This window comes from Phaethon lepturus, unplaced genomic scaffold (assembly GCF_000687285.1).
Source record: "Phaethon lepturus isolate BGI_N335 unplaced genomic scaffold, ASM68728v1 scaffold50333, whole genome shotgun sequence".
Lineage (NCBI taxonomy): Eukaryota > Metazoa > Chordata > Aves > Phaethontiformes > Phaethontidae > Phaethon > Phaethon lepturus.
Window position 1 is genome coordinate 13,066 of NW_010527944.1, and position 11,874 is coordinate 24,939.

An 11,874-nucleotide genomic window follows, 5' to 3' on the forward strand; every position below is an offset into this window, starting at 1 on the left:
TGCAAGATGTGTGGGAAGACATTCAAGCGTTCCTCCACCCTCTCCACTCATCTGCTGATCCATTCAGACACGCGGCCCTATCCCTGCCAATACTGTGGCAAGCGCTTCCACCAGAAGTCGGATATGAAGAAACACACTTACATCCACACCGGTGAGAAACAAAATATTCACAATAAGCAAATGCAAATTAGAGTCCATCATGTTGACGCACATAGTCCCCAGACACAGAAATACTAGACTGGGGGTAAGTGTCCAGAGGCACTGGAAATTCCTTCTTCCCTTTGCAGTAAGACAGCAGAAGGTCTAAGCATCACTGAGATGCATGTCCTCCTCTGTGTGAGAAGGAGGTGGTTATCAACCAGCCTCCAGTGCATGTCATGGTTGTACCCAGCCCTGGATGCAGACGGAGCATGGGCCACACAACTGGGCAGGGCTGCCTCTGGTTCTTCTCACCCTCTGGTGCTGGATCAGAGGGCAAACGCGTTAGTAAGACAGCTGGGCTGGCAGCACCCTGATGCCCAAGCATAGCCAGTCAGGTCTGAGTCTGCTAAAGGAGATTTCTACCTGCCTTCTCACATCTCTTGAAGTATTTCTTACCATCTTCTCTGCCCTGCAGGGGAGAAGCCCCACAAATGCCAGGTATGCGGCAAAGCCTTCAGCCAGAGCTCCAACCTCATCACTCACAGCCGCAAACACACCGGCTTCAAGCCCTTCAGCTGTGAGCTCTGTGCCAAGGGCTTCCAGCGCAAGGTGGATCTGCGGAGGCACCGAGAGACCCAACACAGTCTCAAGTGAGGGATGGCTCCAGGCCTTTGCCAGAGTTCTCACTGCCAGTGCATGCTCCAGGGAAGAAGACTCTGCCTGGCATATCCATCCAGCGTGGGGCTGCCCGCCTCATAAAGCTCATATAGCTTCCTATGTTCCCCTGGGGACTGTCAAAGTCATGTCATTGGCTTTGATGTTCTGGCACCCCAGGGACTTGCACATCCCAGCAGGTGACAGAGAAACCAGTGGGAACTCTCACTTTTCATTTACAACAGGTACCAGCCCAGATCTGACATCACCTGCTCAAGTGCAAATCCAGAGGAATTCCTCTAAGGTCACTATTAGTCTGGATTTACACCACATGCAGAATTTGATTCATCAGACTGACCAGCAGAGAGGTGGAAATTCCTGTACTAGTGGCAGCAACAATCTGTGCCAAGCTAGTGCTGTAACCATGTTCTGCTTTGATGGTTAGGAAGATAAGGTTGGGGCATGCAAATAGATTGCATTCAGTGAGCTGTGTTCAACATAGGCAGGGCTTCTGCAGAGACTTGCCCGGGTCATAAATTCTGGTAACAGACACCTAAAGTCATTTTCTTTCAGCGGAACATTTACTGTGATCAAATGACAACTTAACTGTGTTGTATTTTTAGCTTGGAGTGGGAGGAAAATACTGAAAAAACCCAGCTCCTGTCCCTAGCTGGTAACAGGGGTCTCTGAACGCATCCCTCATACACACCACGCTGCAAAGATGCCTGGGCTAGTGGCAGCCAAGTGAGCTCCAGGAAGAGCCATGCCACAGCATTAGGTGTAAGCCAATAAGCCCCGTGTCTCAGTACCATGCGAGAGAGACGGGCTGCTCTTGGAATCTGGGCTGGTATGTCCCATAGTATTCCACTGCATGCTGGACATACCGCCTTAGAGCTGCCCTGGGCAATCCTGTGGCACTGCATGGCCAGGAGCAGCCCTTGGATATCAATGTCAAGGGCCAGAGTTCTGCTTTCCAGCCACTCTCTTAAAGGAGGAAGTGTCCAAGCCTGTACACATTGGCATAGCATGTGAGTACCTTACAAGTATTATACAGACAGAGCAGTGGTATTTCCTCCTCCTTCTTCCAGGTCTAGGGGTGAAGCAAAGCACTGGAACAAGTACAGAGCCAGTTCCCCTCCAAGCTCTGCTACATTCTCACCGTATAACATTTGGCAAGTCACTGCACTGGGCTTTTATTTTTCCACCCCTCCTGGTGACGTGGAGTCATGCACTCAGATTTGTAAAGTCCCTTGAGTTCTTAACAGGAAGGACAAAGTAGACAAGTGCTTTCAGTTGAGCAGGGCATTGTAGCAGCACACAGCCCACTCCATAACCACATACCTGCACACGGGGCCTTAGATAATGACACGGGTGGGAAGTAGCCTGGAGAACAGGCTGCAACATTAAGCCATTTCTCTCCAAAATCTTATGAAGTAAGGCCGCCATCGTGGGCAAAGAGGAAACTATCCAAGTGGAAAATTCGTTTAGTGCCAGGAGAAAGGGGTCTGCCCTGCCCTCACTTAACTGCTGTAAATCCAAAGCCACTCTCCTGACTAAGACCTGAAGTGTCTTCGCCCCTGTTCTATGCTGTGCCTAAGCTGTTAGTCATTAATATGCATTCTGGAAGCTCAAAACAGAGTCTGTACTCCTGGCTTTACTTGTAAACTGTAAATATGTATTTATACTTATTCTAATGTATATTTTTATTGCACTATACCAGACAGTGACAACATACACAGGCCTGCTGAGATTTATCTGATAAATCTGTTCCCTCTCAGTAACTGGGCTAAAACACTGTATTTCATGTTAAAAACATTCATTTCAAGAAAGGTTCATACTTGGCTCTGGAGATGCAGGCAGTAGGGATGGAGGGGAAAAGGAGAAAGGAAAGAGTACAGCATTGCCCCATGCTGTTGGAGAGGAAATAAAGGTGGAGATTCACATGCAGAACAGGGCTCCCAAACTTAGAAATGAAAGACGACAAATTCAGGGAGCAGGGGCCCATTGACTGCAGAACAGCCACGAACAACCCTCAAAGCTTGGGACCAGGGGACACTCACCTTCAGAGACAGGTTTGTGCAGAGCCCCAGACAGGCTGCAAGTCAGCGCTCCAGAGCAAGAGGGCTGTGCAGCCACAACCACATCAGATGACATGGGACTGTGTGCCCCGCTTACCGAAGCCCCCGTTAAAACGCTGCTGTCCCTTCCTGGGTCATGCCAGAACCTGGCCAGGGCAGGGACTCCAGGGGATGTGTATAACCTGTGACAGAACCGGGCTTTGGGAACTGGTCCCCAGGTCCTGACCGTGACACCAGGCGCACACACACATGTGGACGCTCTCACACACGTACACATGCACAAGCCTCACTCAAGGTAAAGTCATTTCAGCTTATTAAAGCTGCTGCCAAAAACTCAAACCATGTTTGTTATTCCTCTTGCCCTCCACAAACCTGCAAACAGAAATATTTAAGAGGGTGTCAGCATCTGAACTGCTCAGGAGCTAATGCCCTCCAGCCCCAAAACACATGGGCGCAGCAGCAGAGACTTCCCTGTCTGTGTCCTGGGGACAGCCAGGTGTGCCTGACTCATCTGAAGCTCCCCAGTTGTGGCCACTCTGGAGGGAAGTGCTGGCACACGCTGATCGGCACCGCGGCAAGACTGCCTGTAAAACCACTCATAAAACCAAATCAGACAGCTGGTTCTTCTGAGCCTGCTGAAAAAAAAAAAGATTTCCATTCCTATCTTTGATTTCCATGGTACAGAGGAGCTATGACCTTCAACAGGCAGCTGGGGTCTTCTGTCCTAAGGCTGTGCTGCTCCAGCCTGCTCCTCCTCTTAACAAAGCACAGATCAGCCCAGCCCTGTCTTTTATTTCCCCGGGACTTTAGGGCAGGCAGCTTCTTTCACCATCGTTGGGGTTACTGACCCCAGAGACTACTGAAGAGCAGTTACACCAGAGTCTCAGCCTTACCCTTGCGTTTGCGAGGAGTCTGGTGAGCGCATCCCCAGGAGATGCAACGACTGCTTTAGACGGATGGGTAACGAGTAGAGAGGCACGCTCGGGTGGCCGTCGGCAGCGTGCTGCTGCAGGGCCGTGCTCAGGAAAATGTGTCTGCGGCCAAAGCAGCCCAGGGGGGCCAGGCTGACCCCCTCCCACAGGCGCTGGGAGCGTATCTCCAGAAACACAGGCTGTGGGTGGAGGCCAGCTGGCAAGGGCACCAGTGAGACAGTACAGCCAGAGTCAGAAGGTGACCTGAGAAGAGAGGAAGAGGAGAGGGAATTAACTTGCAGAGTTTTCTACGAAGGCACTACAGTTTCTTCCCCTAGAGAAACAAGGTGCCACTTTCAGACAACCAGGTAACACCACCAGCTGAGCCCCGTCCTTCCTTTAGGTATACGGGTGTCAGCAGCCCAGAGCAAAACCAGGCAGAGCCCCACAGCCCCGTGTTCGCTGCAACCCCTGATCAGGGAGAGCCATCTCCTGAGGAGGAAGATGGAGGGACCAGAGCATCAGGAGGCGACAGCGGCACTCTGCATGGTTCCCTGGGCTTTCCTCTGCACCACCTGAAGCTCTGCAAATGCAGGTGGAGGAGCGAGGAAGGAAGCAGACCTGGCATTGCCCAAACCTCGCCACACCAGGCTGGGGGAGAGCCTTCTACTCCCAAGACGGCAGCAGCCATGGGCAGGCCTGCTGCATGGGGCGGGCAAAGGGCTTCCCTGATCCTTGGAGCTCCTGAGTGCACACAGTGGGTACCCAAGGATGCTCAGCGCCTGTCAGGATCGGGCCGTGGCTGTCACCAACTCCAAACACACCTGGCCTTGCGCTCTAAACATGCAAATCCTCCCCAGTTCTGACTGCTCTGAAAACAACCCCTTTCCCACCATCTCCCCTTGCATCGAAAAAACATTCTGGTTGGTCAATCAAGGAAACAGATAACAAAAAAGCAAAATCTCAACTAATCTTTGTGGCTGAAGAAAGAGCTGATTGTTTTTGCCTCTCTCCAAGCCCGCCCTGTATCCTGCACTTCCCCAGTCCTCTTCACACCTTCTTCCCTTTATTGCCAGGGAAAGAAAATCCTGGTCTTTGGGCTGTTTTGTTTAGCAAATGAGGGACATGCAAAGCAATAACCCCGGGCATGTGTCAGAAGGAGAGAGGTGCCTCTGTGTCTTCTAGACAGCCTTCAGGTGCCGAGAGCAGCAGCCCAGAAATACTATGATCAAGAGTAGATTTAAGTTTGGACACAGGATGCATCTGTCTCTCCCTAATGAAGACGGAGCCACGGCACACCTGCAGGAAGCGAGGTGTGTTCCCAGCTAGCACGGCATTACGCTGGAGCTTATCTGCGGGTTGTATTAACTTCCACTGAGTGAAATCCTCGAGAAAGCAAAACCCTGAAGTTTTCGCATTGTGTTGGCAATGATTAGGGAAGACCTAGAAGGAACAGAGGGGAAGGGAAGAATTAGGCTCGAATTTGGTACAGGTTGTATTGGAAAAAAATTATTTGCTAAGTCCAGTTGCTTCCCACCCTAGATTTCACAAGAAGTCATTTTCAGTGAAAAAAAAAAAAAAAAAGATAAGAGCAGAGTCCCTTGTCCTCGCAGCAGGTCGTTCCCCCAGGGCCACGCAGTCATAGGTGATGGGGACACGCCAGTGGGCTAGTTCTAGCCCATCAGCACAGCGCACGGGGAAACCTGAAAGCATTAGACAATCTCCCAGAAATAGCTGCATACACACATTAAGGGCCCAATCTGGGAACAGATAGGGAGCTTGACCTGCAAAGCTGCTACAGAATAAAAGTACACCACAAACCATTTTTTATGACTTATTCTGCTCACAAAGCAGAGATGTTTTTCCACTTTTCCCCTGGAATAGCACATCCACACAGAGGAGACAACCCAGAACAGCCACACCAAAATTATTCAAGGATAGTTAAATCAGTCTGTCGCCTCCGTGCTGGTTAAGACCTAAAAAAACACAGATCCCTGCAGAGCTCCTGACCCACCATCTTTCAACTAATAGTCACCATGGACACACACTGCTCTTAAGGCTGCAACCCTGAACGGAGGCTTGAGATCTGCCACACGTTTCCCGCGTGACCTCAGGCAAGACACGAGCGCTGGATTTCTGAAGTTGTTCAGCACACGATGAGGTTCACAGAAAGCCTCACTCCGTCTGTGAGAGGAGGATAATAATTCCCGCTCTCCCCTTCATTTCACTTGTTTATTTCAATGGTAAGATAGTCAGGAACGGGACTGCCCCTCCTTATCTTCTACATACAGCACCTCGCACAATGGAGCCTTGATCTCGGCTGGAACGCCCGAGCGCTACTGCGACACTAATAACAAGTGATAGAAACTTAATTCAGCAAAGCAACTTAATTCTGTAACGGGCTTAGAAAGAAATCCTGCAAGTCTGCGCAGCGAGACCCCCACGTTAAAACCACTAAGCCATCAAACGAGCGGAGAAACAGGGTGAGCAGAAACACAGAGGATAAACCAGACACGAGCAGCATTTCCACTGGACAGAGCTGGTTATGGATGCTACGAACATCCCACTTGATGCTCTCATTTTAAAGGCGCTGCTTCGGTACAAGCGTTTTTCAATCTGGTCCTTAGGCTGATTTTGACCTGCTGGCCCAAGGGTGATCTGTGTGCGCCATACCAGATGGCAAGGCGGGCAGAGAGCAAAGAGTCCTCAGGAATGGGGAAATCTGAGGCTGGGGAGGAGCTGAGCGCGCACTGGGCTCAGCTTTGGTCTGATAAGTTTATCAAGCACTGCCGGCTGCTAACTGTCAGCCGGCCGAGCGGGCCTGTTAGGGAGGAGGAACAGCTCCCAGGGCTAGATAGGACAGCCCATGCCTTATCGGAGTGCCCGAGCCAAAGAGGGAACTGGAGAGTGAGCACTTTCCAACCACTTCATCTGAACAACAGGCAGATTGGCAGGAAAGGCCTGTCAGCCCTTCGCTTCTGCCACGCAGGCATCAACGGGGAACCCCCATCCGTGCAAATAACCCTAGTAAGTGCAGCGTGAGAGTTGCAAATGTGAATATACGGGCCTGAGGGAATGCACGGGGTAGGTTTTCTTAGGAACATTGCCCGTCAGGGAGTCAGATTTACGGCAAACAATTCGGATGCTTACTGAGGAAGCCGCTCCTGTTCAGCGCCCAGAGCAGCAGCTCTCCCTCATGCTGCCTTCCCTAGGTTTGGGAGGGGAATCTAGCATTTCAAAATAACACTCGCCATTAAGTTTTGGTGTACAGATGATCGCTTTGTTTTCCCTTTACTGCTTCTGAAAAATAGTTAAAAAAAAAAAATCCCTAAGTGAATAGAAGAGGAAAAACCTGACCATTCCCATCTGAGCTGCAAAAGTATGGGCCAGCAAATACCCCTCCACGCTTACTCCTAGGGCAGCAGTAACCAGATCAATACAGCTGAAGATCGTAGCAGAGAGACTCTCCCGTATTCGGATGAGCTCCCTTGGACGAGCACAGCCTGTGCAAGCTCACTGTCTGTATACCTCAGCCATGACAGGGAGGGTAATAAGATTCCCACATGGCGCATCCTCTGCTTGGTTTCCCTGCTCAGGTTGTGCCGTGCAGGATAGAACCAGCATCAGATCTGCAGCTTCAACATTCTTCGTTTAGTACTAGACCATACAGACTGCTGTCATTCTGCACCCAGCCCACCTTTGGGTCTTTGGCTGGGTTCAGGCTGGTGACTTGGGTCCTGCCTGTATCAGGGGATTTTACTGGTCCCAGTGCAAGCCCTGACCCCATGCTGGGAGGATGCGTTCACACTTGGCTGCCTGGATGCAAGTGCTGTCCCAAGCCCTCCATGGGATATGAGCAGGAAACCTGCAGCAGCAATGTAGGCCAGGATATCTCCAATGTGAGCTGGTCATGCAAAGCCTCCTTTTCTCGTAAGTGACATACCTAGGGAGTGATTTATCCCCTCCTAAAGCACACATCTCAAACAGAAATCATGCCTTCAATGCATCTACTTCTCTCACTGAAGAGAAAGGGAGCCTAGTATCTGTAGACATTTAAAGTTAAATGAGATGAGTCACACCCCTGTGGTTTCTGCACCACTCAGGCCAAATTTCTCACAGCTGTTTCAGCTCCAACCCATAATCTACCCTTCTCCAGGCCATAAGCAACCTCTAAGCTGTTTAATTCTTCTGTGCATCAAGGGCTCCTAAGCAAGTCCTAAGCACAACAGCCATGTTCAGCACTGGCCAGCACAATTCTGAGGTTCAAGGCTTCCTCATGAAGAATGAGGACTTAAAAAACCCTACCCCATTGATTCTGCCTTCCTTTTGAATAATTTTAAAGCAATGGGACTTTATCTGACATCCCAGGCCCTTCTATATTAGGAGCTTTGGTGGGATTTTTGTCAGTGGTCAAGTCCTCTGGTTTCTTCTCTTTATAAAATTGAAGTTATCTCTTGTCTCAGTTGGGGAAGGGGAAGTCAGAGATGATGGAGCATTCCTGTTCTTGAAAGGGCCCCATCCTGAGAGTGTGGACATGGTGAACCAGTGTGTCAGTCAGACATTCCTGCCCCAGCTCCTTATTTAGATCCAGCCTGTAGTAGCTTGACTGTAAATCAATCAGTGGACACCCAGGTGTGACAGCACCTGGAAAAGAGAGTCCAGGAACTGCAGCTGCATTTTCTGATATCATAGTATCATGGAGAACACTAAATATGAGACTCAAAACTCAAAGAAGAAGGATTGTATTCCTGGCTTTGCCATTGTCAGCTGATCCGAGCCAGCCACTATCCCTCCCTACGTCTCAGGTTTCCCATCTGCAAAGTGGGGATAACACGGACATGCTCCAAGATCTACAGATAACAGCAAGGTTGAATTGCAGCACATGCACAGTAATCTTACACTGGAACAGCACCTAGCATTGTGAAAAATACCACAGCAAATGCAAAAAGCATCAAAGTAAAGTCTCTGCATTGTGATCTGCCAGCCTGATATACATTTTTCACTTTAAAATATTTGCCTAAATTTGAGAGGACAACTAGAAATGGAACTCAGGTCACCTGGACTTCCAGTCTTGTTTCTTAACCAACTTTCTGTCTTACCTCCTTGAAGTATAACTTTAAATAGGACATCCCAAGTTAAAACTCCGTTCTTAGGAAAAGTATCGGGTACTATTGGTGAGATTTTATTTCTGAGTTCTGGGACATACTTATAAAAGTATGCACAAAACTAATTTTTTAGTGCCTTACCATAAGGACAGAGCTGAGAGAGCAGGAGAAGGTCCTTGGTTTCAGAGTGAATGCATGTGGGACAGCTTAGGTTTGCCATCTGCAATTTAAGGAAACAATTAGCTAGAAAGTCAGAGCGCCGTGTTTGTGTGCCTGCTGCACAGTGTCACAACAGTGGTGTTGGAAGATTCAGAAATACTAATGATACTTTGCATTTAAATAGCATGTTCTGCCTAAAGATTTCAAAGTGCTCCACAAAGATGGAAACATCTTACCCCTGTTTTACTGCAAGGAAACCAAGAGCCAGGGAGAGAGAAAGTAACTCAAGGTCATACGGAGAGTGAGTGAAAGACCTAAGAAATGAAGCAAGGCATTTTAGCTCCCAGCTCTTATTTCAATCATTAGGCAGTGGGCAAAATTCAGACCCATTGTGATGAAAACAGCTGCGTAAGCTGTATCAGTGGAATTTGGTGTATTGTCTCCAAATAAACAGGCACGTGAATGCCTTGGAGCCTCTGCACATCTTCGCGCACACTACACCTTGCTACTGCATGTCTGGAAGAAGCTGCTACATACCATGACCTATTTCAAGCCAAATCCCAATTTTCTTAACTATATGTTCCCACTGAAGAGGGCACTATATACAACAGTCAGCAGGATTTAGCCCCTAGTCTGCAAGCTCTCTCACAGCATCATTATAACTTTTGCAGGAGATACAACACAAACCTTGTGGATGTCAGGATCAATAATTTATATTTTTGGGGCACCACCTCCTCAGCCCCACTTCCTCAATCCCAAAGTCCCCAGCAATCTTAGCTCGGAAGGGAATGTGACTCAGGCCTTCAACTGAAGGGCTGTCATCTGCAAACCCTGAAGACTGGATGTGGCCGTGGTTTTATCACTGGCCACCAGCTGCCTCTAGAGCTCTTGCCTCCTCCCCAATGATTCAGCAAATCTTCTTCGAGGAGAAAAACAAGCATGCAAGTGAACAAATCACAATGTCAGATTACAAAGATGAGCGGGGAAAAACTGCGGCTCAAAGGAGGGAGATAAAAGTTGGTGAAGTCGCACGATCCAAGGACTGAAAGGCCTGGCAAAGACTTGTTTTTGGAGGAGGGGCAAAAATAATGTGAAAAATAAGGCTGTAATTGGGAGTCTTTACACCATGAAACATTGCTAACAATAAAAGAGAACACAATGTGGAAGGAAATGAAGTATATTCTGCCCTCCGCTATCTGGGCATTGCACAGGGCTGATAGGGGTTTTTACGGGTGTAGCTGAGAGCTGAATAGGCCATTCTGGTTTACACTGGAACAAAGTTCCACCAAGCAAACTACTTCCAGAAGGAGTTTCTGCTCTCCATAAGCAAGATTTTCAATAGTTTGGAATGCCATAATCAGGCATTTTGAACATCACTGTTCCTGAAAAAGGTTCTGTGTCATTTAGTATCTAAGCCATGGCAGAGGGCAGTTAGAAATAATGTTTTAACTTCTGACAGCTTTGACCAGTCATATTTATATATTATAGCCCTTTTCCATAAATGTTTTGTTTCTTGCTAAGGTGGAACACAGCTCGTGGTACACAGTCTATACAACACAAATTAAAGAAGTAACTTCAGCCAGACCTTAGCTAGGAGATGTAGCATTTCCCCTAATGGCATTCAGCTCAGACACTCCAGTCAGAGCCCCGTCTCCCAAGAATGCCATGAAATCCTAACAAAAATAAGAGCGTTTGCAATTTATGGAGAGCTCATGTCATGTTTGTGGAATCTTTCAGCCCAGTGGGCCCTCTGGTATCTGTGAGGCAGAGATACAGCATTCCACTAAATTAAATGCAGCACAAAAAGTGAGCACAAAAGGAAGAGGAGCTCGGGAACATGTATTGTGGATGGATAAACTGAAGCTGAATTTGGTCTCATAGTGCTTTTACACCTTTCCTGATTTACCTCACTAACCAGCACAGATATCAATGTTTTGACACTAAAGTACAGCTAAGCAGGACTGACTTACCTTGCTATGGGTTTTTATACTTTCTGCCAATATTTATGCACTCACCTCATCAACAACTTACGGCTCACAAAACCTCCTTGTCCCCATTCCGAGGGCTCTCAGAGGGAGCAGGGTTTTGATGTACGTACTTGCAGTGCCTCCTGCTCTTCCCTAGGTAAAACACAAGGGAGCAACCACAGCACAAGCCCGAGAACCTCATCCCAAGCTCACCCGGGGAGCTGAAGCCACCTAACCCCTGTGTGACTGATGCCAGGCGGTCTCCCTTTGAAGCGTTTCCCTGGGCAGCGCTGCCTCCTGCTCTCACAGGTTTGGGGGTTTCCTCTCAAGTCTGACAATAATCAGGTGTGATCTTAGAGCTGGAGGCAGAGCCAAGGGAACTACAGTTTTAAACGGCAAATGCGGTACTACTGCACCCTACAGGCTGAAAACAGCGAATATATAATTTTTTTTTTTTTAAATGACAATTTCTAAGCCAGGCTCATCCCTTTTGGGGAGGGAGGCTGGCTCATGGCTCCTGGGTATTTGGGGCTGGCGGTTCTGCTTCTACCCCATCCTGGAGCTCCCACAGAATGAACACACCGAGTGCCCACCCTGCTGGGATGAGCAGGAGGAACAGCAGAGCTGTAACACTAAGGCACAAACACACGCACCCTCAGACACACCAAAACCCCTCACTGAAGGACCCCATGGTGCGAAGGGGAGCGGGGCTCAGCTGTGCTGGAGCTGGCCCGCAAGCCCTGGCTGCTGTGGGCAGGGTACCCACGGGAAAGGGGGAGCTCAGGGATGGGATGGAGGTTGGTTGCATGGGGTAGAGACCTTCATCTGTTTAAGCTGCTGCTGTGTGCTGTTTTATCCC

The 11,874-nt window shown here is 48.9% G+C and overlaps 1 protein-coding gene across 1 annotated transcript in view; it reads left to right on the plus strand.

Moving 5' to 3' along the window:
* Positions 1-1,278, plus strand: part of GFI1B (growth factor independent 1B transcription repressor) — a 4,798-nt gene extending 3,520 nt beyond the window's left edge. The window contains exons 5-6 of the mRNA XM_010283514.1: positions 1-151; positions 617-1,278. The exon at positions 1-151 is cut by the window's left edge and continues 3 nt beyond it. Of these exons, the coding sequence (XP_010281816.1) occupies positions 1-151; positions 617-795 (330 nt within the window). The 3' untranslated portion in view covers positions 796-1,278. The remainder of the gene's footprint in view (positions 152-616) is intronic.
* The last annotated feature ends 10,596 nt before the right edge of the window (positions 1,279-11,874 follow it).